Source organism: Bubalus kerabau, chromosome 16, assembly GCF_029407905.1.
Source record: "Bubalus kerabau isolate K-KA32 ecotype Philippines breed swamp buffalo chromosome 16, PCC_UOA_SB_1v2, whole genome shotgun sequence".
Lineage (NCBI taxonomy): Eukaryota > Metazoa > Chordata > Mammalia > Artiodactyla > Bovidae > Bubalus > Bubalus kerabau.
In genome coordinates, this window is record NC_073639.1 from 8,761,281 (window position 1) to 8,783,613 (window position 22,333).

General features: G+C 49.9%; 1 protein-coding gene across 2 annotated transcripts in view; it reads right to left on the reverse strand.

Moving 5' to 3' along the window:
• Positions 1–2,885: 2,885 nt before the first annotated feature.
• FHDC1 (FH2 domain containing 1) overlaps positions 2,886–22,333 on the reverse strand; it is a 40,512-nt gene continuing 21,064 nt past the window's right edge. For both annotated transcript variants that reach the window (XM_055549662.1, XM_055549663.1), the window contains 8 exons: positions 20,543–20,628; positions 20,356–20,456; positions 17,234–17,304; positions 17,023–17,130; positions 15,214–15,284; positions 13,047–13,164; positions 9,428–9,592; positions 2,886–7,086 (listed from right to left, as the gene is read on the reverse strand). In XM_055549662.1, the coding sequence (XP_055405637.1) occupies positions 5,044–7,086; positions 9,428–9,592; positions 13,047–13,164; positions 15,214–15,284; positions 17,023–17,130; positions 17,234–17,304; positions 20,356–20,456; positions 20,543–20,628 (2,763 nt within the window). In that variant the 3' untranslated portion in view covers positions 2,886–5,043. The remainder of the gene's footprint in view (positions 7,087–9,427; positions 9,593–13,046; positions 13,165–15,213; positions 15,285–17,022; positions 17,131–17,233; positions 17,305–20,355; positions 20,457–20,542; positions 20,629–22,333) is intronic.

Here is a 22,333-nt window from a genome sequence, read left to right on the forward strand (position 1 = left end):
GTGCTCCTGAGAGCTCCAGACTCAAAGGAGTGACCGAGCCACCCAGTGGAGGTGCTTCTGCTGCAAGATCCAAATTAGACCACCTCCTCAGGTTCCTGGGGGCACCTCTCCTCCCATCCGGGTGCTGAACCCACAGGGATCTGTGTCCCCTGCCTAGGGAAAAGCACCTGCTTTGCCTGGCAGAGGCCCAAGGAGAGGGCCAGGCCAGAGAAGCCAGCCTCTGGCCTCTCTCTGGTCCACTGGTTCTCAAGAGCAGAGCAAAAAATGAAGTCACTGGGGAGTCATTCAATGCAAATCAGGGGCCCCACGGAAGGATGCTGAGTTGGTGCGGGTCTGGGATGGGACCAGGAACCCCCCACCCCCCCAGGTGTCCTGTCCCACACTAGAGCCCTCCCCCAGAGGAAAGTGGGCACCGCTTGGTGCTCTGATACTGTTGGGGGTCACCATGGAAAGCTCACCGCCCTCGTCAAACATCCAGCTCTCACTGAAGTGGCCCAGCGGCCCCGCCGCCAGCTGCCGTTGGCTCATGAGGCACGCCCTGGCCACACAGGTGGCCTCCCCACAACCCTGCCACCTGCCGCTAGTTTTCAGGAGGCTGAGGGAGCATGGTTGAGTCCGGTCCTGGAGGACTGAAAGCGCAAGGCACATACCTTTCTGCTGCGCAGTGTGCTATCAGGAAGGACAGCCGAAAGGCAGTCTCCCACAGGAAGCAGCCTGTGTTTGCTGGAATTGGCCTAGGAGACGGGCGCTCCTGTGGCTGACCTCAGAGGGGAGAGAATTTTCTTGTCCAGTGGTGGAGAGTGAGCATGGCTGTGCCCTCGCCTCCACATAATGTCATTAACTAGGGGGGACAGGCTCGTGGCACACTGGTGTTTTCCTCTAGGACGATAGTTACAAGTGAGGGTCTCGCCTACAAAACTCAGTGCTGCCGCCCGCCCATGGACGGGCTGAGGAAGTTTCTGATGGGCTGCCTTGGAAACCTACCTATAACCGTGACATGGTTGCTTGGGGAATGTGCATTCTGAATTTCTCAAATCTAATTTTGAGCAAACTTGGGGAACATCATTTGCTGGCAAGTTAGGGACCGCCTCTATGACTCAGGGTTTGAATGTTTCTGAGGAGGCTGGGGACAAAGCCTGACTCCAGAGGTCTGGTACGAAAGTCCCTAAGAGGACCTCGAGCATCGACAGGCTGGCGGTCAGGTCGTGCCAGGCTCCAGGTGCCCTTTGGTCAAGGGCCATGAAGGAGACTGTGGGTGCTGCTCGGGCCGTGACCCCCCTTGCAGTGGGGCCAGTTGTCCCACCTGCCAGCTAGGAAGGAAAGCTGAGGCAGTGAGCTGCAGGGCTCTGGCCTAGAAGACAGAAAAGCCACTTTCTTCGACCACAAGGACCCTTGTGTCGTCACTGAGGCAATCCCAGTGAGCCACGGGGCATTTCACTGGAAGATATTTGCAGATGAAAATACCCCCAGGGAAAGGTTGCTCTGGGTTATGTTTTCAAGCCTGTCCTGGATTCATTCTGAGCTCTGCACTGTGGCTCCACAGAAGCTGAGTAGGGTGACTCTACAGACCCGGTGTCACTCACTTTGTTTGTGCTCACAACCCAGATAATTTTAAGAAGTACTTAGTGGGTCAACTGCAATGTCTCTTAGTCACATTTGGCTTAAATGCGTATGCTCATATGTGCTCAGGAACACATACCAGAAAAAAAAAACCCAAAAAACTTATATTTTCATGGCAGGACTGAAGCATGAAGCGAAAGTACAATGAAGAATTAAGAACAAAGTTTAAGTTTCGATAGAAAATTGTGTGAAACTGCAAAACGTCATCATTGCTAGATGGGAGGAGATAGAGGAAGGAGAGTACGCCCTTAGAGGCAGGAGGTGGCAAATTTGTTCACCTCGGAAACCTGAATTAGTAAACCATTCCAGAGCCTCTCACCATAATATATAAATATGCAGACTGTTGAAAGAACAGTTAGGAAACTGTGGTCCCTGAGTTTCAACGAGAATCGTTGGAAGACTAGAACCCAGGTTCCTTGAGAAAGTCATAAAATAAAAGGGCTAAGATAACTACTTGAGACCCACTATGGAAATAAAAGGCCTTGCTTTGGTTTGTATCAGTAAGCCCTGTTACCACAGGGATGATGGTAGAGGAGGGGTCCAATGTTCCAAACCGCTTACAACCCAGGCAAAACCAGGCTGGGTCTACGGGGCAGCACCTCACAAACAGGACAAGGGTATCATCTGCTCTCTCATCCATTGCTGTCTAACCCCAGGATCTTCCTTTAACGCGTCAGCTAAACTGGGAGAGCAGCTAGGACTAAAACTTGATAAGAAATCCCAAGGTACGAGTCTCATCTTAGACACAATCCCCTTTCTTTCCAAACCAATACTGCATTTCAAATAAAAGCATGCCTCCCTCCCTCTACTCATTCCTGAGGCAGCCACAGAGGTGAGCTGCGATTTCCCAACAGCGTCCTGAGCCAAAACACACACGAGTGCACAGGAGCAGATTCAGACTTGCCGGCCCCATGGAGATTACGCAAAGGTTGGCCCACAACATGGAATAACGCAAGTGTGCATGAGGTGCTGAACATTCCATGCGTGGCCCGCATATCAGATGCATGCCTGCATCCCAGGTATGGCGCAAGGCCCCTGCCCGGGGCCCATGCAGTTAAATGCAGGTTCTGTGCTATTAAGAAGACACACATCAACAGCCCATTTTGGCTCTTGAGACGTTTGAAGCTACAGCTGCTCTATCCCAACCTTCTGGCACCTCCTGTCCACCCCATCTCCACCCTTCTCTCTGTAAATTACGCATTCTCTTACCAGGGTCACATGCCAACGTCCACAGAAGCAGTTGAGGAGAAAACACAAATCTCATAAACATGAGCTTTATTAAACTACACATTACATAAAAGAACAAACATATAAATGGACCTTTAAATACATTCAGTTCATCTTAAAATTTATATATAAACTTATTTACATTTCTGCATTATATATTTAAATTATTTTCCAAGCTTACTACCAATAAAAGGTAATAGAATGATCACCCGCTCACACAGATGCAAACAAGTGGTCCACAGGGCTAAGCAAAACGCCACTTCTCAGGAAACTCAGCTTATTAGATTTCAAACCAACAACTCATTCTGAAGGAGCTTTCTTCCGAGCGAGCCTTTATGTGAGACCTCCACCGTGGAAATGTTGGAGTTTAGTTTTGGAAGCTGATCCCAGGGCAGAGATGGGTTCTTGGCTGTTCACGATGACTTGGACTCTGGGAGTTGGAAGGACCCTTGAAGACCACAGCAGAGGCCATGCCCCCACTTATGCAGACTGGGAAACAGAGGCTTAAGGAGAGGGGGTGACTTGCCAAAGCCTCACAGCATCAGTGAGGGAAAAGGGATTTGGACCCTGCTTTCCAGGGTTTCCCAAGGGGCCATAACCCTGACACTACCCAAAAACCCACAAACTTTTGACCTCTTTCACAGGCCCTAGGTTTCAAACAGTTTTGTCTGCATGGTTAAATACATAATTTTTTTTAAAGGCTTTTTGAGATGACGAAAAATGGCTCAGGATTCTCACAACCATCTTTGTGGAGCCCTGGAAATACTACTCAGGGCTATTTTTATAAGAGGTTTTGTGGTCAGGCGCCTTGTTTTCCTTTTGAGTTTGGCGGACTTAATGGAAGCTCAGAGTTTCCAATTAATTTGGATGGGGGGCAACATTCTATAGGAGCAAGACTGTAACATCAACCGTATGGATTCACCAGGAATACATTACTATATTTGCCTAAATCCACCTCCCACTGTCAGATCTAAAACAAAGTTTCACTAATAAGTGATCAAAAGTGAAAAAGTGGGAGGAGGGGCAATTTTTAAATAACAAAAATGTTTCAAGAATGCCACTTCCCAATTAGCTAGATGGGACGGAAACAGTGAAATTGGGCGGATCTGAGTAGTATGTTTTCCTCTTTTGAATGAAGCTTTACTTTTTTTTCCTTCAAAATTTTCCTGATAATATAAAGTCTTCTTAAAGCAACTTCAATTTTGGTCTGGTTTTAAAAACTTGACCTGGTTTTTCTCAGGATTTAAAACCATTGTACCAAAGGACAGACATCAACATTTAAAAATATCGTGGAGAGAGAAAGTGAATCTTTCTCTCTAGGCTCCAGGTCACATTAGCAAAGGAGAAAGTCTGGGTTTATTCCTCCCTGGAGGAACTAGAGTGAACACAAGTCATAGCAGCCTTCGCTCAGTGTTACAACAAATACTCAAATGAGAAAACGGAGAACGGGAAAGATGTGCTCAGCTGAAGAGTCCCTGATGACCTTCCATCAAAATATGGCACCTCTAAATTCTGGAAGCTCCAGCGTTCTCTCAGGGGCCGCCACCCGTCTACAGGGGAGGCTTGCCCCACAGCCCCAATACACAGGGAGCACCGGATTTCTGTCCAGCAGTTTCGCTTTCCCTCCTGTTCACCTCACCAAAGGTAGCAGGTGGAGATGAGCAAGGGAGAGTCTTCAGGAAGACGGTGCCAACCACAGGACACCCAAAGGCTTTGCGGCGAAGTCCAGTTGCCAGCTGCACAGCATGGGCAGGTGGAACCCTGAGGCCAGGGAACTAGGAAGATAAAAAATACCTTCATCATTTCCCCCCGGGAGGCATTTCACTCTGTGGAAGGAGCCAACTAAAACAACGTTTAATTTTTATAATAGTAAAAAATGTCACTGATATATAAAAACTGGCCCCCAAATCTTGTTTGTTACTCGTCACCTAAGAACATCAGATGATGCTGAGTCAGACAACGACCTTGTCTGAGTCGTTCACCGCTCTCTGTGTTTGGAGGACGGGGCTCACCAGGTCCACCTCCGGGGCCAATCGGTCCAGCGGGGATGTGGGTCCAGTAGGCTACACCTTCAGGGACACTGGCAGGCGGCCCCAGCGAGGGGTTCTATGTGGAAGACATTCAGGGTCGGCCTTTCGCACAAGTCAGTCCTCACCATCCGAACCCCAGAAGGCAAGCGGGGAGAGCGGACGCCCCTCACTTACGTAAGGGATGAAGCCCCCTCCCCAGCGCCGCGCGGTTGGCCTCCTTCAACTGGCCCTTCGGCGGGGTCTCGGCGCCGGCCCCGGGGCCCTCAGCCGACTCGGACCCCTTCCGCAGGGTGCGGGCGCTGCCGGCCCGCCGGAGGGCGCCGCTGTCCTTGGGGGCGGCGCCCTCGGGGCCGCCCTTCACTCTCAGCTGCCGCTGAGACATGGTCCGGGTGAGGCCGGGGGCCCTGGCCGGAGCGGGAGAGTCGAGCCTCTGGCTTCGAGATGAGGAGGCGACCGTGTTGCGAGCGAAGCTGGGGACTGGGGCCGGGCCCCGGGGCACGCTGGCGGCCAGCGCGGCGCGGGGCGGCTCTCCGGGGCCGTCGGGGCCCTGGGCGCCGGAGCGGCACGCCTTGTCCTCCTCGGGCTTTGGCCGCGGCACGTTGCGCACGGGCTTGGCGCTGGGCTTCCTGAAGGAGCTCCGGAGCAGAGAAGGGGGCTCCCTCCCGGGGCGGGCCGCCGGCGCCGTCGTGGGCCTCCCTGGCGACGCGTCCGCGGTCCCCCGCATGGAGCTGCGGCGCGCCAGCGGCAGGGGCGGGTCGGGCCCGCTGGCGGCCTCGCGGGGGCTGCCCTTGGCTGCCGGGGGCGCGCGGCCGGCGCGCGAGATGGGCACGACCCTGCGCATGCTCTCGTTCTCGCAGCCGGTCAGCGTCCTCACCGGCCGCACGGGCCCCACCGGCCGCACTGGCCCCGCCGGCCCTGTGCTCCGCCGGGCAGCCCCGGCCCGGGGCGGCCCCGCCAACGGCGGAGCCTCTCTGGGGGAGCTCCTCCTGAGGGCCGTCGCCTCCCTCGCTCTGGCCGGCCTGTCCCTGGGCGGGCCGCCCTTGCAGCTCTCCGGCTCGCTCTTCCCTGAGACGGAGCCTGAGCCGGGGGTGGAGGCAGCAGCGGGAGCCCCCACAGTCGGGCTGCAGATGGGGTTGGAGGAGGCCTGACTGCCGCCCGTCTCCCAGGCCCTGGGGGACACAGAGCCCTCCCCATCGCCCGCCTCGCCCGGGTCCCCCTCTAAGGGTCTGGAGTTGGCTCCCTCAGAGCAGTCCAGGGTCAGCGAGCAGTCGCTGGTGTCCGAAATGCAGAACAGAGGCCCAGGATCTTGGCTGTCAGGGTCGCTACTCCCCTCAGAGAGCGGAGCTGCGCTTCTGGGCTCATAAGGGGCAGCTTCGCCATCCTGGGGGACAGGGCTGGGACCCACTCGGGCACCTCTGCCCACGGGCGTCGTCGGGCTGCTGTTGGGGGCGCCCAGGGACGGTGGGCTCGCTTCCCCCACGGACACCAGCTCCATTGGGCTGCAGTCATTCCCGGTCAACTGGGGCGGCTCCTCGGGTCCCTTGGGAGCCTGGAGGTCGAACTGGGCCAGCCCGGTCACCAGCTCATGCTCCCTAATCCCTAGAGCCAACGGTGAGAGTGGGGGCGAGGACCGCACAGGATCCAGGCCCACCGGTGCGCTGTTCCTTTTTCGGAGGGTGCTGACCCCACTGCGCCGAGGGCGGCGAAAAGCGCAGGAGGGATCGTCGGGGTGGGCTGCAGGGAGCCAGTTCGCCCAAGCTGTGGTGGAGTGGGGGGCTTCCTCCTGGCCCTCCAAGGCCTGAGGTCTGTGCGCTAGGCAGGAGTCCTGGCCCCTCGGTTCTCCAGGCTCCCTGCAGGCTCCGTCAGGAGGGACCTGCCAGAGGCAGCCCTGGGATGAGTTGCTGGGCTTGAGTTCCTCGGGGCCGCCTGTGGATCTCTCCAGGAAGCTCAGCAGCTCCCTGTCGGCCATGGTGTCCAGGGAGAGGCGGGAGCGGCGGGTGGTGGGGGGCCGGTAGGAGGGGCTGGCGGGCCTGCAGCAGAGAAAAGGGGGCAGGTCCTCCGCACCCCTCTTGATCAGCAGCTCCACGTCGTTCTCACTGCTGCTCCGGCCGAATCCAAACTCCCCTGCTGTCCAGGATCGCCGCTTCTGCTCCAGCTCCTTGAGCCGCTGCCGCTGCCTCAGCTCCTGCACCTGGCGGTCGTGGTTGTCCTGAAGGTGGGGTAGAGAGGCGGGAAGGTGCATGAGCCACGGGGACCCTAGTGCAGTTCCAGAGCTAGCTATCCGAACACCCCACCGAGAGACACTGGCTGGAGGAGAGCCCTGAGTCACGGGCTTCGCTCACTGCGGGAGGCGGCCTGCGTTTGCACACACATGTGCCAGGATGGAGGCCTCCATTCTCCTCAAGCTGCGTGGGCATGACGGGGACACACTAGGCCTGACCCCAACCATCTGCCTCATCAGAACCCAGGGCCCAACTTGCAGTCGAGGCACTGTGCCCTCAGTGTGGGGCTGTGACTGTACACGTCTCTGTGACCTCAACTCCCAGGAAATGCAACTTGGTTTCCAAGTAGGCGAGACAGAAGGGACTTCCAGGAGTGCTATTTAGGCACAGAGAGAAAAATACTGTGGGTATTAAAAGGAGTCTGAATCAGTGTTGCCAACATACATAGATATACACATATGTCTACACACACACTCATGTGCACACGTTCTACTTCGTGGTTGCGATGCATAAATGCAGACTCAGGATATTAAGAGATGCCTGTGTTCTCTGAATGCTCTCCAGTAAACACCAGAAATGCCAAAGAGGCTCTTTCCCTTGTGCCCGACACACTTCTCACAATCAGAGATGAGGATCTGCTTTATCAACCTTTCTGCCTTTCACCCTGCTCCAAGGAGCCGGCCCTCGCCCAACAAAACCAAACAGAACACGTGCACACACCAAAGTTTACTGCCTGCACCTTCATTATACTTGCACCACATAAATGTGCTGCTGCTGCTAAGTCGCTTCAGTCGTGTCCGACTCTGTGAGACCCCATAGACGGCAGCCCACCAGGCTCCCCTGTCCCTGGGATTCTCCAGCAAGAACACTGGAGTGGGTTGCCATTTCCTCCTTCAATGGATGGAAGTGAAAAGTGAAAGTGAAGTTGCTCAGTCGTGTCCGACTCTTAGCAACCCCATGGACTGCAGCCCACCAGGCTCTTCCATCCATGGGGTTTTCCAGGCGAGAGTACTGGAGTGGGGTGCCATCGCCTTCTCCGGGGGCGGTGGCTAGATGGGAGGAACTTGGGATACCCACATAAATGTGAGGGGCCCACAACCCAAATCTGTTATCAGTACTTTTTACTTGAAAATCAATTTCCGCAAACAGTGGACTTTCCCTTCCAAGTGGTGGACTTCCCCTTCCAAGTGGTGCACTTTCACTTCCAAGTTTCTGTGAGCCTCTGGCTCCGACCACCGGGGACTCTGGGCCCCTCCTGCAGCCTCAGCCTCCCCAAGGTCCCCGGGTCTTCTTTCCAGGCTGCCTGCGGAGGGCACAGGGCCAGCTCCTGGCTCTCAGGACAGCTGGGCTGAGAGCATCACATAGGTGGCCTCACAAGCGTGGAGAATCCTGACTGGGAATGAGGGCCTCAGGGCCAGTTTGGCCAATACCACCCCAGCAGCACCTCCCCTGCTGACCTCACTGCTTGGACAGAGGAGAGGAAACGTGGCCACAGGCTCAGCCTCCTTTTCAGTGGACAGAGAAAGGCGGCTTGAGAACTCCAGTCACTCTGAGCTACTCATTTAGGGCTGCAGAGACACTGAGCAGCCCCTCAGAGAAATTCAGCCATGGGCAAATGTGCACTTAAAACTGAGGGAAAGAGGTGCACAGGAGTATTTGGTTCCTTATCAACACCTAAAATGATGGGCTCTTGTTCTGTTTTTAGTTGGCAGATGAAAGTTCTATGTGCAAAGTCAAGAAACCCAAAGAGTTTTCTGGATTCTGCATGAACTCAGAGATTACGACCTGGAGGCTGACAGGCAAGAAGGCGGCAGTTGTGTGCAGACAGCAGCCTGCTCCCTTAGTCTCTGGGCATTCTGAAGCCTGCTCTGGCCAAGGACAGCCCAGTTGCCCAGATGCTGACCCCTGGCAATGGCTACAGAGCTCAAAAGAGGGGCAAAGGGGCCTTCCGATCACCCCACTTCAACAAAGGACCCCCTGAAGGAGGAAAGTGTCTCCTGGGAAGAGAGAAGGATCTTCAAAGAGATGCTTTAATAGCGTGACTGCCAATCCTAAACAAACCTGACGAATAAAATGCTTTTAGAGCATCAGTGCGATCACTGGAATGAGCAGCACACGTTAGACTTGGCAACAGGGGAGGGCTCAGGGCTGAGAGGGCAGAGCCTCCTCGGAATCCTGAGGGACAGCCAGGCAGCGCCACAGGGGCCAGACTTCCCGATGCTGTGAAGCCACTGAGGCACCTTTCCGCCACAGGCAGGGGCCAGGCTGGGAAGAGGAGAGGCAGAAATCCAGACAGCTCAGAAAACACGGAGATGCCACGAGCTGTACCTTCACCGCTTTGTTGAATCTGATGCAGAAGTCTCTGAATATCTGCAGGCACTCGTCCAGCTTCACGGTGTCCTTGTCTTCACAGAAGAAGTCGATGAGGCTGTGGGCCTCATCCTGGAGCTCGCGCTTCCATTGCTCCAGCTCCGCCAGCTTTTCCAGGGCAAACTGCGGGGGAGGGACAGACAGCAGACGTGGACGTGAGCGCTCGACGGCTGCCAGGGGTCCGGGGCTCAGTCTCAGATCTCACGGCAGGACCCCCAGAGCCGACAGGGGAGTAAGTCACCCCAAACAAAACTCTGGGGAGCAAGGTGGACCCCTGTGCCAGGGGAGCCAGAGGAGGCTGAGGAGCTTTAACCTGGAGGCTGTCGCCAACCCAATGTCCCCCTGTAATGTCACTGGACATGTGGCACCGGCATAGTCGGTGTCATTAAGGGAAACCCCGTCTGCCTCTGTTCTTCCTGCCCTCACGACTGGGTCACACACTGGTCATGGGTCCGTGTCAGGGCCCCAGAGGTCTCTTGTGTTGACCAGTTGTCTTATTCACAGTTGGGAAGGGTTTAAACTTAATCCCAAATGGGCACTGTTAGGTTTACACGGAAGCCTCATGTGCTTTCTTTTTTTACTGGGAAACAAGGATTTTATGAAGAAGGCGTGCATGGGGTATATTCCTTTATGAAATCACACTTTAATTGGGTTGGCCAAAAAGTTTGTTCAGGTTTTTTCTATAAGTTTTTCCCCCCTGAACAAACTTTTTGGCCAAACTGATATTTAAGAAACTTCTTCCTGTGTAGGGGGCCAGGCCTGGGCAATAGTGATGCTGTGGGCTGCCCCCTGGCCACAGGGCTCGCATCTGGAACACAAAAGAGAATCTCAAGAGAAAGAGAAAGTTTAAGAAGACGCGCTCTTTCCTATCCACTCCACGCACCACCCCCTTTCAAAGCCCTTTTCTCACACCAAATGCCTTCGAGAGGCAGTAGGAAACCAAAACTATTTAGGAAACCAAACGCCAGGGAAAGGAACCATCTGAGTCAGTAGCCTGAGGCAGTGTGTGCGTTCACGCTGTGTTTTTCTTTGTGGAGGGAAGGGTATTAATGGAAGGATAAATCTCTGCCTGTCCTTCTTGTACAGGGGGAAAGATGGATCCTAGCCAAGAACAGCTCAACTGCAGAAAAATAGGACTTTGACAGGAACCTTCATGGGTGCTGACTCTACCTGGGATATCTCATCGTCAGATCCCGTGGGGACGGCAGAGTGCCTGGACGCTTGCAAGCCCCCTGGGACTTGGAGAGTGACACATTCTGAACAGAGCCTGAAAAGCCACCATGCTTGGAGTCACTGGCCTAGAGCTAGTTTCTGAACTCTTCCCTCATGGTTGGCGCCACAGATGAAAAAGTTCAAAGCAACAATGGCAAAGCGTGAATGACAGATTGGTAGTGGTGGCAGCCAATTCAGCTTTTCAACTCAAACTTGTCTGCTATGGAGTATCAAGTCCACCCCAGTACACTTGATACTTCTCACCCAAAGGGTCAAAATGTGAAACAGATCTGCAAATAGTAGATCATTTTTCTACTCAGAAACTTTCACTGGGGCTTCCTTGGTGGCTCAGTAGTAAAGAGTCTGCCTGCCAATGCAGGAGACACGGGTTCAACCCCTGATTTAGGAAGATCCCGTATGCCGTGGAGCAACCCAGCCCGTCCACCAAAACTGTTCAGCCTGAGCTCCAGAGCCTGGGAGCCGTAAGTACGGGAGCCTGCCCATCCTAGAGCTGTGCTCTGCAATGAGAGAAGCCGCTGCTGTGAAAAGCCCATGCACCACAACTGGAGGAAAAGCCAGAGCAGCAATGAAGACTCAGCACAGCCAAAATAATAAATACATAAATAATTTTTTTAAAAACCCTTCAATTGTTCCCCACCTGGCCTAGAGAGCAAAGTTTTCAGACTGGCATTCAGGGCCTTCTATGGCCTGACCCTAACCTACATTAAAAATTGTATTTCCCCTATTTAAAAAGAAAGTAAACTTGAGAAAAATAAGTAGCTGTATGGAATATTTCACTTACACAGATAAAAATGAACACCAGGAAGATGAGTTTCGAGTGAAAACAAGGCTGCCTCTCAGCAGCCGTCTGGGTGTGCGACTGCATTGTAAGCTTTCCTGTGCTGCCATTTAACAGGAGAAATTAACATCTCATATAAGAACCGAGAAACAGGCCTCCAGAATGTGCCTCTGAATGTGTGACAGGCCTTCTCCTCACATTCCTGGGTTGCTCCATTGGTCTGAACAGGCTTATTTATTGCTGAGTGCTTTCCTAGCTCCTGTTCATGTGATTCTGTGGTGATGTCTACTTAGTTGTCTCAGAGAAGAAAATTTGTGCACTTTTCAGGGAAAATTAAAGTTCAGTGATGGTTGAAAGAAAATACAGAATACGTGTTTAATAATAAAAATGAACTCCCAGCAGAGCCAAACAAAATCAGGTGTTCCCTGACGGGAGCTGCAGCTCTCAGCATCTGATGTGGCTTCATTGCAAGGAAACCAGGGGAGGCTGAGGCTGACCTTGGTCTGATCTTCAAGCACACGGTCCCTTTCCCACCTCCCAGGGCAGCCCTGCCTCACATATCTCGGCTCACAAGCCTCAAAGCCCTGACGCCGAGGTTTCAGACCTGTTTGGCGAAGGCAAATTGAGTAGCACACCATTTCCTGAAGACTGAAAGCATGAAGAGGTGCCACTTCTTTTTTTTTTTTAAATAAGGAAGATAAAAGAAGTATGTCAGACTATGTGATTAGTGAGTCACAATGACCTGTCACAAACAGGTCCACTCTGCTGGGTTCTGTTGACGTTACTCGGGGCAGCTCCCACCACACCCTGTGGGCCGGTGGATCTGGGGTGGTAGGAGGCTCTGGCTCCAGTGTGCTCTCCTGCCTCCCTATAAAACATGCCAAAACGGAGCTTGTTTCTTCCACAGAAACAACTGAAGGAACAACAGCCCAAGTGCCCAGGTGTCTTTAATGAGAACCTCATTCTGGCATCCAGAAGTTTAACTGGAAGGCAGGAACTCCAGAACTGAGCTTTTGAACCAAAACCCGAGTCACCAGGCAGCAGCCGCCAAGCGTAAACAACCCAGTCCACGTGGGAGTGGGTGCTGTCCTGCAGACGGAGCAGAAATAAACAGAGACCCCATCGCTAACCAAGGGCTCAGGGTCAGACATATTGCATATCCTCTGCCAAAAAACCAATCCAGCAAAGAATGCATGCTCAGCTGCTCAGTAGTGTCCAACTCTTTGCGACTCCATGGACTGTAGCCCGCGAGGCTCTTCTGTCCATGGAATTTTCCAGACGAGAATACTGGAGTGGGTTGCCATTTCCTTCTCCAGGGGATCTTCCTGACCCAGGGATCGAACCTGGGTCTCCTGCATCTCCTGTATTGCAGGCGGATGCTTTACTGCTGAGCTACTGGGGACGCCCCCATAAATACTGGGCACTGAAGTATCAAGCTCCTTTGACTGGCTTAGTGGGGAAACCATGAATGGGAACCTGCTGCTTCCACAAACACAGCCCTGCAAACGTAAGTGGCCTCACAGGGCCACTGAGGAGGAGATAGAGGGACTGACTCGAATCACTCACCTGAAGGAAATCTTCCATCTGCTGACACAGCTCTTGATCCCGCTGGATGTTCTCCTTGAGAGACTTCGTCCTGACAAAGAGCGAGTGCAGCTCCGCCTCCGTGTTATCCAGAGATAATCTGAAAGAAAAAAGGAGACAGTGGGCAGCTGGCACTGGGGCTGAGGGGGCGGCCACCCCAGGGACATCAGACGAGACCCTGGAAATAGAGGGGAGGGCTGCTGCAATCACCTTTACCACCCTCTATATTTATAGTCCCCTCCTATGTTTTCTAAGAGGCAATTCCTTCCTAAAGACACATAGTGGTTCAAAGAGAGCGGGCTGTAATTTTGTTCTTGCTGGAGAGATAACCACTTGCGAAGCTTTTCATAAACTAAGTCTCAACAGCTTTATGCTGTCAGCATTAGCGTCCAGCAGGACTCACATACTTATACTTTCCTCTGGCCACGAAAATGCAAATACAAAAGCCCTAACCCATGAAAAGCAAGGTGGCAGCACATGCTGATAACCAGGACGTTACCGGGGATGCAGAGACACTGCACAGACTGAAGGTTTCCTGCCGCAAGCAACCAGAGTCAGTCCTCTGGGGCTTGGAGAGAATGGGCACACCGCTAAGAGTTCTGCAGAGAAACGGTGGGATTGCTGGCAAGGCTTTGGTTCTAAGTGTCACACCGAGATCAATAGAGCATGAATGATGCTCATGTCACCTGGTAAAGTGAACAGGTGAAACCTAAGTCCAGGAGGAATTCAGTTAGCACATTCATAGATCAAGAGGCTTCCAAGCTTCCAGGTCAATTCTCACTTTTCTTTACACCGTAGTTTTCCACCTTCACTGGCACCCACCTATGTCCTATTTGTACTTCACTTTCCAGTTCAAATAAACCTTAGTAAGTTTTTCCTAGCTAACCTTCCCCATCTAACTCTGACCAGAAATGGGACCGTTATTTCTGTGTGTATCTCTTAGAAACATTTCTGTGTTGGAAGGAGGAAAAAAATATTTTCACGCAAATTTCTTTTAGTAATTCAAAAGTGAAAAGAGTTTACATCTTAGCAGATGCCCATTCTGTGGGAGGAATACTCTGGTGATCTGTAAATATGAACTATGTCAACTGTTCACGCTTAGGGCCGATCCTCTCACTTTGGGAAAGACGTCGGCCACGGTTCGATGTTCTCAGGAGGTAACCCTGAGATGCGGGCCAGTGGTGGGCGGGGCTTGAAAAGCTGCGGTTGGCGTGTTCATGCATCTGGTTCACAGCTGTCCCAGCTGGATAGAGTCCCTCAGATAACAAGCAGATGACAGGCACCGGGCTGATACGTGAGGTGGCTGCTGCTGCCTGCTCACACGGGACATGGCTGTGGCTGCGGGTATCTTTCCCCAGCTCTGTAATCGACAGCTCTGTAATCAACAGTGCCACTTGGCAACTTGAGGTCAGCCATGGCGGCATGGAAATCAGCAGTAGCTACAAATCAGGACCTTTTACCTTAAAAAGCTGGCTATGGGACATTACCACCATTTAACATTTACACGCATGGGTATGTATTATAAATTCAAAAGCACAGAGCTCAGAATGGATACACAGATTATAGCTACATTAAAATACACATCTATGTGAGGATCAGAAGCAAAGAACAGTGATGTAAGTAGAGTTTTATGTTTGTTAGATACTTTCTCTGTGAAGTTGAGTGACTAATTTAAAACAAAATCCTTTCACAGCCCTTGATATGGTTCCAACTTCTTTTAATGCAATAGAAAGTAAACGTACCATGTTAGATTCTAAAGGAATCAGTGAGGTAGGGCCCCGAGAGCTTGACTGATGTATACCAACTCCAAGTGCTGTGTTCTTTGAGCCCTGTCTTTTGGGTGTGGAGGTATTTGAAGTTCTTAATCCATATACATACATTTTTACACTGATGATATTCATTAGAATAAACTGCAATAGGGTTTTTTTTTAGATTAAAAATAAAGATTAATTTTTGAAAACCCCCATAATTCCAAAGGTGCAAACACACCTCTGTAACCAAATGAAAGGAAGGTCTCAAGTTCAATTAGACAAAACTTTTGAAAGTTCAAACCTGAATCCAGAAGTTGTAAAATATCAGTTTTTATAAGAAGGTGGTTAAGAAAAAAACAACCAACCACGTTTGTCTCACCATACTCTTTCTTGTTTACCTGGCAGCCTCCTGAACATGAAGCAATTTTTCAGAAAAATTTAGAAGCACAGCATCTTTCTTTTGGGCTTCCTGGAACAAAAACAGAATTTTCTCTTACTCTATGGGGACAAAACTGGAATTTTATCTACTACATGGAGAAATTTTTCTCAGGGCTTAAAGGAACCCTAACATCATGTCCCCCTTTAAGGCTTGATACAGTCAAAGTAATTCCCAGAGACACAAACTCAGTCTGACATTCTCAGTAAGACTGGGCAGAAATCTACTCTCAAGAAACATTTAACTTCCCGGAGCAACTGATCCTGACATGAAACACAACACATGTGTGTGAAAACTCAGTGGAAGGAGGAGGCGGCTTCGCAGGGCCCACTGCTCCTAAAAGAATCCGATCTATCCTGCTGAAAACCACCACACCTCTGAGGACGCCTCCATGTGACCCAGCCACCAGCAGCTGTTAGACCAGTCTGCAGACTGAGCCTCATCAGACGGCGCACAGGCCACGGAGGAGTCTGGACCCTTCCCCTGTTCAGAGGGTACAAGGAAGGCAAGTACGAAGGGGGAAATTTGCAACTCAGGTAACCTCCCCACAAGGGGCAGGGACCAAGCCATACAGAGCACCTGGATACGGGGATCTAACAGGGCTGAGGAACACATTTTCTGGTCTTAATGTCCTGAAAATGGACTCTTCAGTTAGTACCAAGTGCAACATGCCCTCTGTCTTCTGAAGAATATAGTAATAATAGGGTGTATTATTTATGGAGAGCTTACTGTATTCAGAACACTGAGTTAATAATCACACTCTGGAATTATCTTCCTCCGCCTTCTCAATTACCTAGTTTTGAGGTTATCACTCCCCTCCCCCCATCATTAGATGAAGAAATTGAGGAACTTAAGGCTTACATAACTTGTCTGAGGAAGTACAGCTAATAAAAGACAGGTCAAAAATCTCCCTTCTGTCCTGATCAGAAGCTCACACTTAAGCCTGCAACACAGCCTTCTTCCCAGGTTAAGCTATGTCTAGATGACTGCTGTCAAAACAACAAAGAGATTCAGCAGGAAAAACAAGCCCTCACAATTCGTTATTTGAGATAATTTAACAACAAAGAGGGAACTGTCCTTGGCTGATCTTTGGCTTTGTAACTAGTTATCTGGGGGTCACACAGACCCAGTCCATGTGTCCAAGTGGTGGACAGGGTTCAGACCCCAAACTCTGTGTGGATGGCAAGGCTCCCTCACCCCCAGTTCACAAAGAAAACGAAGTGATCCATCCTCTCATTGCTCTGACCCCTCACTCTTTACACACAACTCCAGTCAACTCAACACTAGAAAGAAATGTTTCAACACCCGGGCCTCTGCTGTCTATCCCATGGCCATTACTTGGATTCTCAACGATCCCAAACGATGAATGCCAGCTTCCACCAAGAGGCACCCCCATTTCTCTTCTCTCTCCACTCCAACCCATTCCCCACACTGCCTCATTTTCCTAGAAAAAAACATCCCTGGTCATGCCGTGATGATGTGTACAAACCACTGCTGGCTCACCAGGGCTAATGCGGGAAATCCAAATTCCCCAGCTGTGGGTGTGAATCCTTCATCACCTGGCTTCACCAACGTCTGAGCCCAGTCCTGACCCCCCACCTCCCTCTAGCCCTGTAACTCCAGGTGCAGCTCAACCCAGGCATCTGCACGCAGAGCCTTCTGGGCATCCACCAGGCCCTTTTCTGACGGTTTGATGCCACCTCACCCCTCTGAAAAACTTCACTGCCTCCAGCGGGGGTGCACGAACACTCTGTCAACCATTTCCACATACCTGTGCAACAAAGTGCAGGAGATTCATCCCAGGTTTGTTTGCTTTTGTGTCTGCCAATTTGAGCAAAGAAGACAGTTTAAATCCTACTGCATTGCCAGCATACCCTCCCTAAAGAAGACAAATCAAAAGAAAAAAAATATATACACACTTTTAGACAGACAAATAAAGTTGGAAATGCAACATTAAAAATTTTTTTTTGAACTTTACTTACTGCATTCATGATATTCCCTGCTTGTAGCACCAAGTGTAAGATGGAATGTAATTCCTCACATGACATCAGCTCTGTCAGAAAGAACACACCACGGTACCTTAGAGAAGCCTGCGGCTCAAACTCACGTAAGACAGCTACCACACCCAAGTTTAAGTGTGTCTGAAGCAAACTCTGACCCTAAACTGTACAAAAGACTGAAACAAACAAAGAAGTGCATTGCCTGGTATATCTAATGTGCCACCTGCTACCGGCGGTGCCCATCCCAGTGTTAAACTGGGAATCAAATATGTATGACACCTCAGTTCAGTTCAGTTGCTCAGTCGTGTCCAACTCTTTGCGACCCCATGAATTGCAGCACGCCAGGCCTCCCTGTCCATCACTAGCTCCAGGAGTTCACTCAGACTCACGTCCATCGAGTCATCCAGCCATCTCATCCTCTGTCGTCCCCTTCTCCTCCTGCCCCCAATCCCTCCCAGCATCAGAGTCTTTTCCAATGAGTCAACTCTTCGCATGAGGTGGCCAAAGTACTGGAGTTTCAGCTTTAGCATCATTCCTTCCAAAGAAATCCCAGGGCTGATCTCCTTTAGAATGGACTGGTTAAATCTCCTTGCAGTCCAAGGGACTCGCAAGAGTCTTCTCCAACACCACAGTTCAAAAGCATCAATTCTTCGGTGCTCAGCCTTCTTCACAGTCCAACTCTCACATCCATACATGACCACAGGAAAAACCATAGCCTTGACTAGATGGACCTTTGTTGGCAAAGTAATGTCTCTGCTTTTCAATATGCTATCTAGGTTGGTCATAACTTTCCTTCCAAGGAGTAAGCGTCTTTTAATTTCATGGATGCAATCACCATCTGCAGTGATTTTGGAGCCCAAAAAAATAGTTTGACACTGTTTCCACTGTTTCCCCATCTATTTCCCATGAAGTGATGGGACCGGATGCCATGATCTTCGTTTTCTGAATGTTGAGCTTTAAGCCAACTTTTTCACTCTCCACTCTCACTTTCATCAAGAGGCTTTTTAGTTCCTCTTCACTTTCTGCCCTAAGGGTGTGTCCCATATACTTCAATGACGAAAATTTTCAAGGAGCGGAAAATACAAAAGTCTTAGGAAACGCAGCATACTGTGCTATAGGAATAATCTACTCAACAGTTATTTATTTTTTCCTTTATATCCTTTGAGATTGTGTTTATGGACTATGAAAATGGATAGTAAGCAGCATTTTGCTTAGCTGATGAGCTGTGAGGAGATACAAAATAAACAGGCTGGCATGATATGTAAATAACTTGCAAAGCTCCAACTCTTAGAGGCAGGTACCCAGAGAATCTTTCCATTTTATTCAAAACTAAACATTTTATTTGGATTGGCTTAAAGGTTTCAAAAGGAACTCAATCATTGTCATACTGGTAAGCTAGTTCTTTAAACATAAATCTTTTGTATTATCCACCAAGACAAACAATATTAAAATTTGTTAATGTATTTGAAAAGATAAAGAGATAATTTAATTACTAAAATTACAGTACGTATAGGTAATAAAATGTCACCTATGATATTGGTAACATTCTCCATTATGTCTGGTATCACTTTCAAAAAGTTACACTTGGATCACTGCCTATAATGTGTTATCTAAGAAGGCCAGGTTTTAAAGGGTAACCAGATAAAAAACATTTCCACGGTGCCCACAAATTTGCATCGCTTAATATGAAAACACATTCTTCCATCTCTATTTGAACAGAGGAAACAATCCTTTCAAAGCTGCTGCTTTAGCCTTAGTACAGGAAGAAATTTTAAAAGGACTCCATATTGAAAGAAGAAAATGCCCTTAATTTTTAGTCTCTTCTCTAAATGAAGAAAATATAATGAGCTGAAGAAAATGCGACTTAATGTCAACACAAGCCAGAGTCACTAAGCAGGGAAAACAAATAGGAATAAGCAGTGTACCACAGTAACTAGAGATCCAGAAAGGGACCAGGAGGAAATGAAGTCAGGGACCCCAGGTGACAAAGGAAAACAGGAGTCCAGGGAGCGCTGGAGACTCTGCCTCAGAGATGCAAGGAGGCTGCTATGGCCAGCGCTCTCACTGGCCTGCCTGCAGGAAAGCAAGCTCCCAACTCTGCGGAGCGAGACATCAGAGCGGCCCGAGGAGGCCCTCCACGGCGGCAAGCGAAAGTCAGCACACTGTTCAAAGGACCGGAAATGGCCGGCTCGCTCCTCTCAGATGTGAGCGTCTGGGGGGCACCTCGGGGTGCGGGGGACACTGCTGGGGAGGGGTCAGGAGGGAAGGAGGCCCGCTTCCCAGAGAGCAGGGCGCAGGGTCAGAGCCGCCAACAGAGGCCAGATCGCGTGGGGGGCACGAGCGGGTGGGGCCCAGGCTGTGAGCACACGTCACCATACACACATATGACACACACAACGCATACACAGGATACACACACACCACACAGAGAACACGCAACACACACATACTCTACACACACACCACACACACTAAATACACCACACACAACATACAGCACACATACCACCTACAAAACATATACCACACACACACACACACACACACACACACGTTCCGAAAGCTAATCTAGGCGAGGAACAAGAGCGCACTGCAAGCAACAGGCTTATTCCTAAACTTGAGAGACGGGCTTCCCCGGTGACTCAGACGGTAAAGAATCTGCCTGCAATGCAGGAGACCTGGGTTCAATCCCTGGGCCCAGAAGATCCCCTGGAGAAGGGAATGGCCACCCACTCCAATATTTTTGCCTGGAGAATCCCATGGACAGAGGAGCCTGGTGGACTACAGTCCATGGGGTCGCAAAAGAGGCGGAGACAACTGAGCAACTAACACGTTCCCTTTCTGAGATGAAATAACTTTCTTTTATTGGAGGATAATATGCTAATTCATTGAATGACCAGTCAATTAATTAAATTAATTAACGGGGGAGTAAATGGAGCTAAACCTTAAATACCATCCTTGGTAACACGTCATTTCCCTTTTAAGAGTGTATCAGAAATGGAACTTCCCATATCTACAACTTTTCATCTGAACAGTTTTTAAAAAATAGGCTGCTACCAAAATTAATAAAAACAAATTACACAAAGCATCATGTATTTACTCACCTTTTGTAGCGTTCCTTAGAATCGTCATATCTGTATAGAGAGAAGAACAAGAAGGCAAAAATTCCTTCTTTAGCACCATGGCTTCAATCCGCAGGGAATAGCTGAAAAACAAGAAGCAGAGCTGTAGCGTGTGAGGCTGTTGACCTAGAACCGTGCGCTGCCAAGAGCAGAGATAGGGGGTCCTTACTTTGGCACCTGGATTAAGCAGTGCAGGAAGGAGTCTGCCAGGGACAGCTTGGCCACATCTCCACTGAACGTCTTTAGTTTCTTTATCTGAAAGACAAATGGAAAAGGGGGGGGGGGGTCAAGGAAAAAGGACCAATGATTGAAATACAGCATTATTTTAAATCTCACCTTAGAATTCCTTCCAGAAAATAAGATCTCAGAGCTAAATTCAAATTAATAAACATGTAGACCTAAGGAAAGACAAAAGAAAGTCATTGACTAGTTTGTTGTTTCAAAGAAACCCAAACAAGCAAGTTAGGGAGAGGAGAGCTGTGTCACTCATGTGGGTATAAACAGCCCCACACAAACTGCAGAGCTGAAGCCACTGGAGTGAGTCCTCGGGGGGTTACTAAGGGAGCCAGGAAGAGGGTCAGGCCCAGTAAGTTCAGTAAGTCATAAGCTGGAGGGGAGACCCTTGTCTGGAAAAAGAAAGAAGAGACTCGATATATATAGTCACTCTGCTAAGTCACTTCAGTCATGTCTGACTCTGTGCGACCCCATAGACGGCAGCCCACCAGGCTCTGCCGTCCCTGGGATTCTCCAGGCAAGAACACTGGGGTGGGTTGCCATTTCCTTGTCTAGTGCATGAAAGTGAAAAGTGAAAGTGAAGTCACTTGGTCATGTCCGACCCTGTGCGACCCCATAGACGGCAGCCCACCAGGCTCTGCCGTCCCTGGGATTCTCCAGGCAAGAACACTGGAGTGGGCTGCCATTTCCTTCTCTAGTGCATGAAAGTGAAAAGTGAAAGTGAAGTCGCTTAGTCGTGTATGACTCTTCGTGACCCCATGGACTGCAGCCTACCAGGCTCCTCCATGCCCATTATAATAACCTAATTTTTAAACCTCTTGAAAAATAGGAATTAACCGTTCAAAAACAGGGAGGAGGGAGTATTTGCGAAGATCCCCAAACTGAAACATCTGCATCAATTTTTTCTGAAATACAAAAATGTAACAGTGCAAATGCACACCCCAGACTCCCCAGTATTAAGTCTGGGCCTTAAGACTACATTTTCTTCCTGATGGGCAAAAAACAGCCATTTATACAATTGCATTATTTCCCCTACCTTTAGGGCCTCAAAGTGAATTTTCCGTTTTCAGCCTTACTAAGTTTAAGGAAAGATGGAACTTCTGCATTACTTAAACCCAAACTAGTGCCTAGTTTCTGAACTGAAAAAGCCACAGGATGAATTTTGATCCCTCCTGAACTAGAGTCTAACGATTTACCATATATGGGCAGGGGCAGAACGGGGCTGTCTGTGTCTTTTATAAGACCACATATGTAGCATGGGCAAAACTTCTGAGAATCACAGCACGGCTTCCTGTCTGAAGCACAAGAACAGGTCATGCTAAGTACACTTGGTAGATATTTCTATTAAACATGTGCTGAACTGTAAATGAACAATGATTAATTGCCTTCTCTTATATAATGAGTGAAAAATGTTTATGGAGTTTAAGAAAATAGTGATACTAAAGGTAGTATTTGATTTAAACGCCATGTATACAGTTCTTAATTCCATTTCAAAATGAGATTTATGTTCATTAAGAGGGATTACTGTGCCTTCACAGTGAGGGAGGTAAAAAAGAGAGGTAGACAAACCCTGTAATTATTGTGTATTCTCATCACCATCAAAAAGCATTTATCAAACGTTGTTAGGCACCATTTTCTTGGCTGAGCCGAGGGACTCTCATTATGACCCGGCTGTGCCCGGTTTCTGCCCTAACAACAAACAGCCTGCGCCTTAAGACTCATGCAT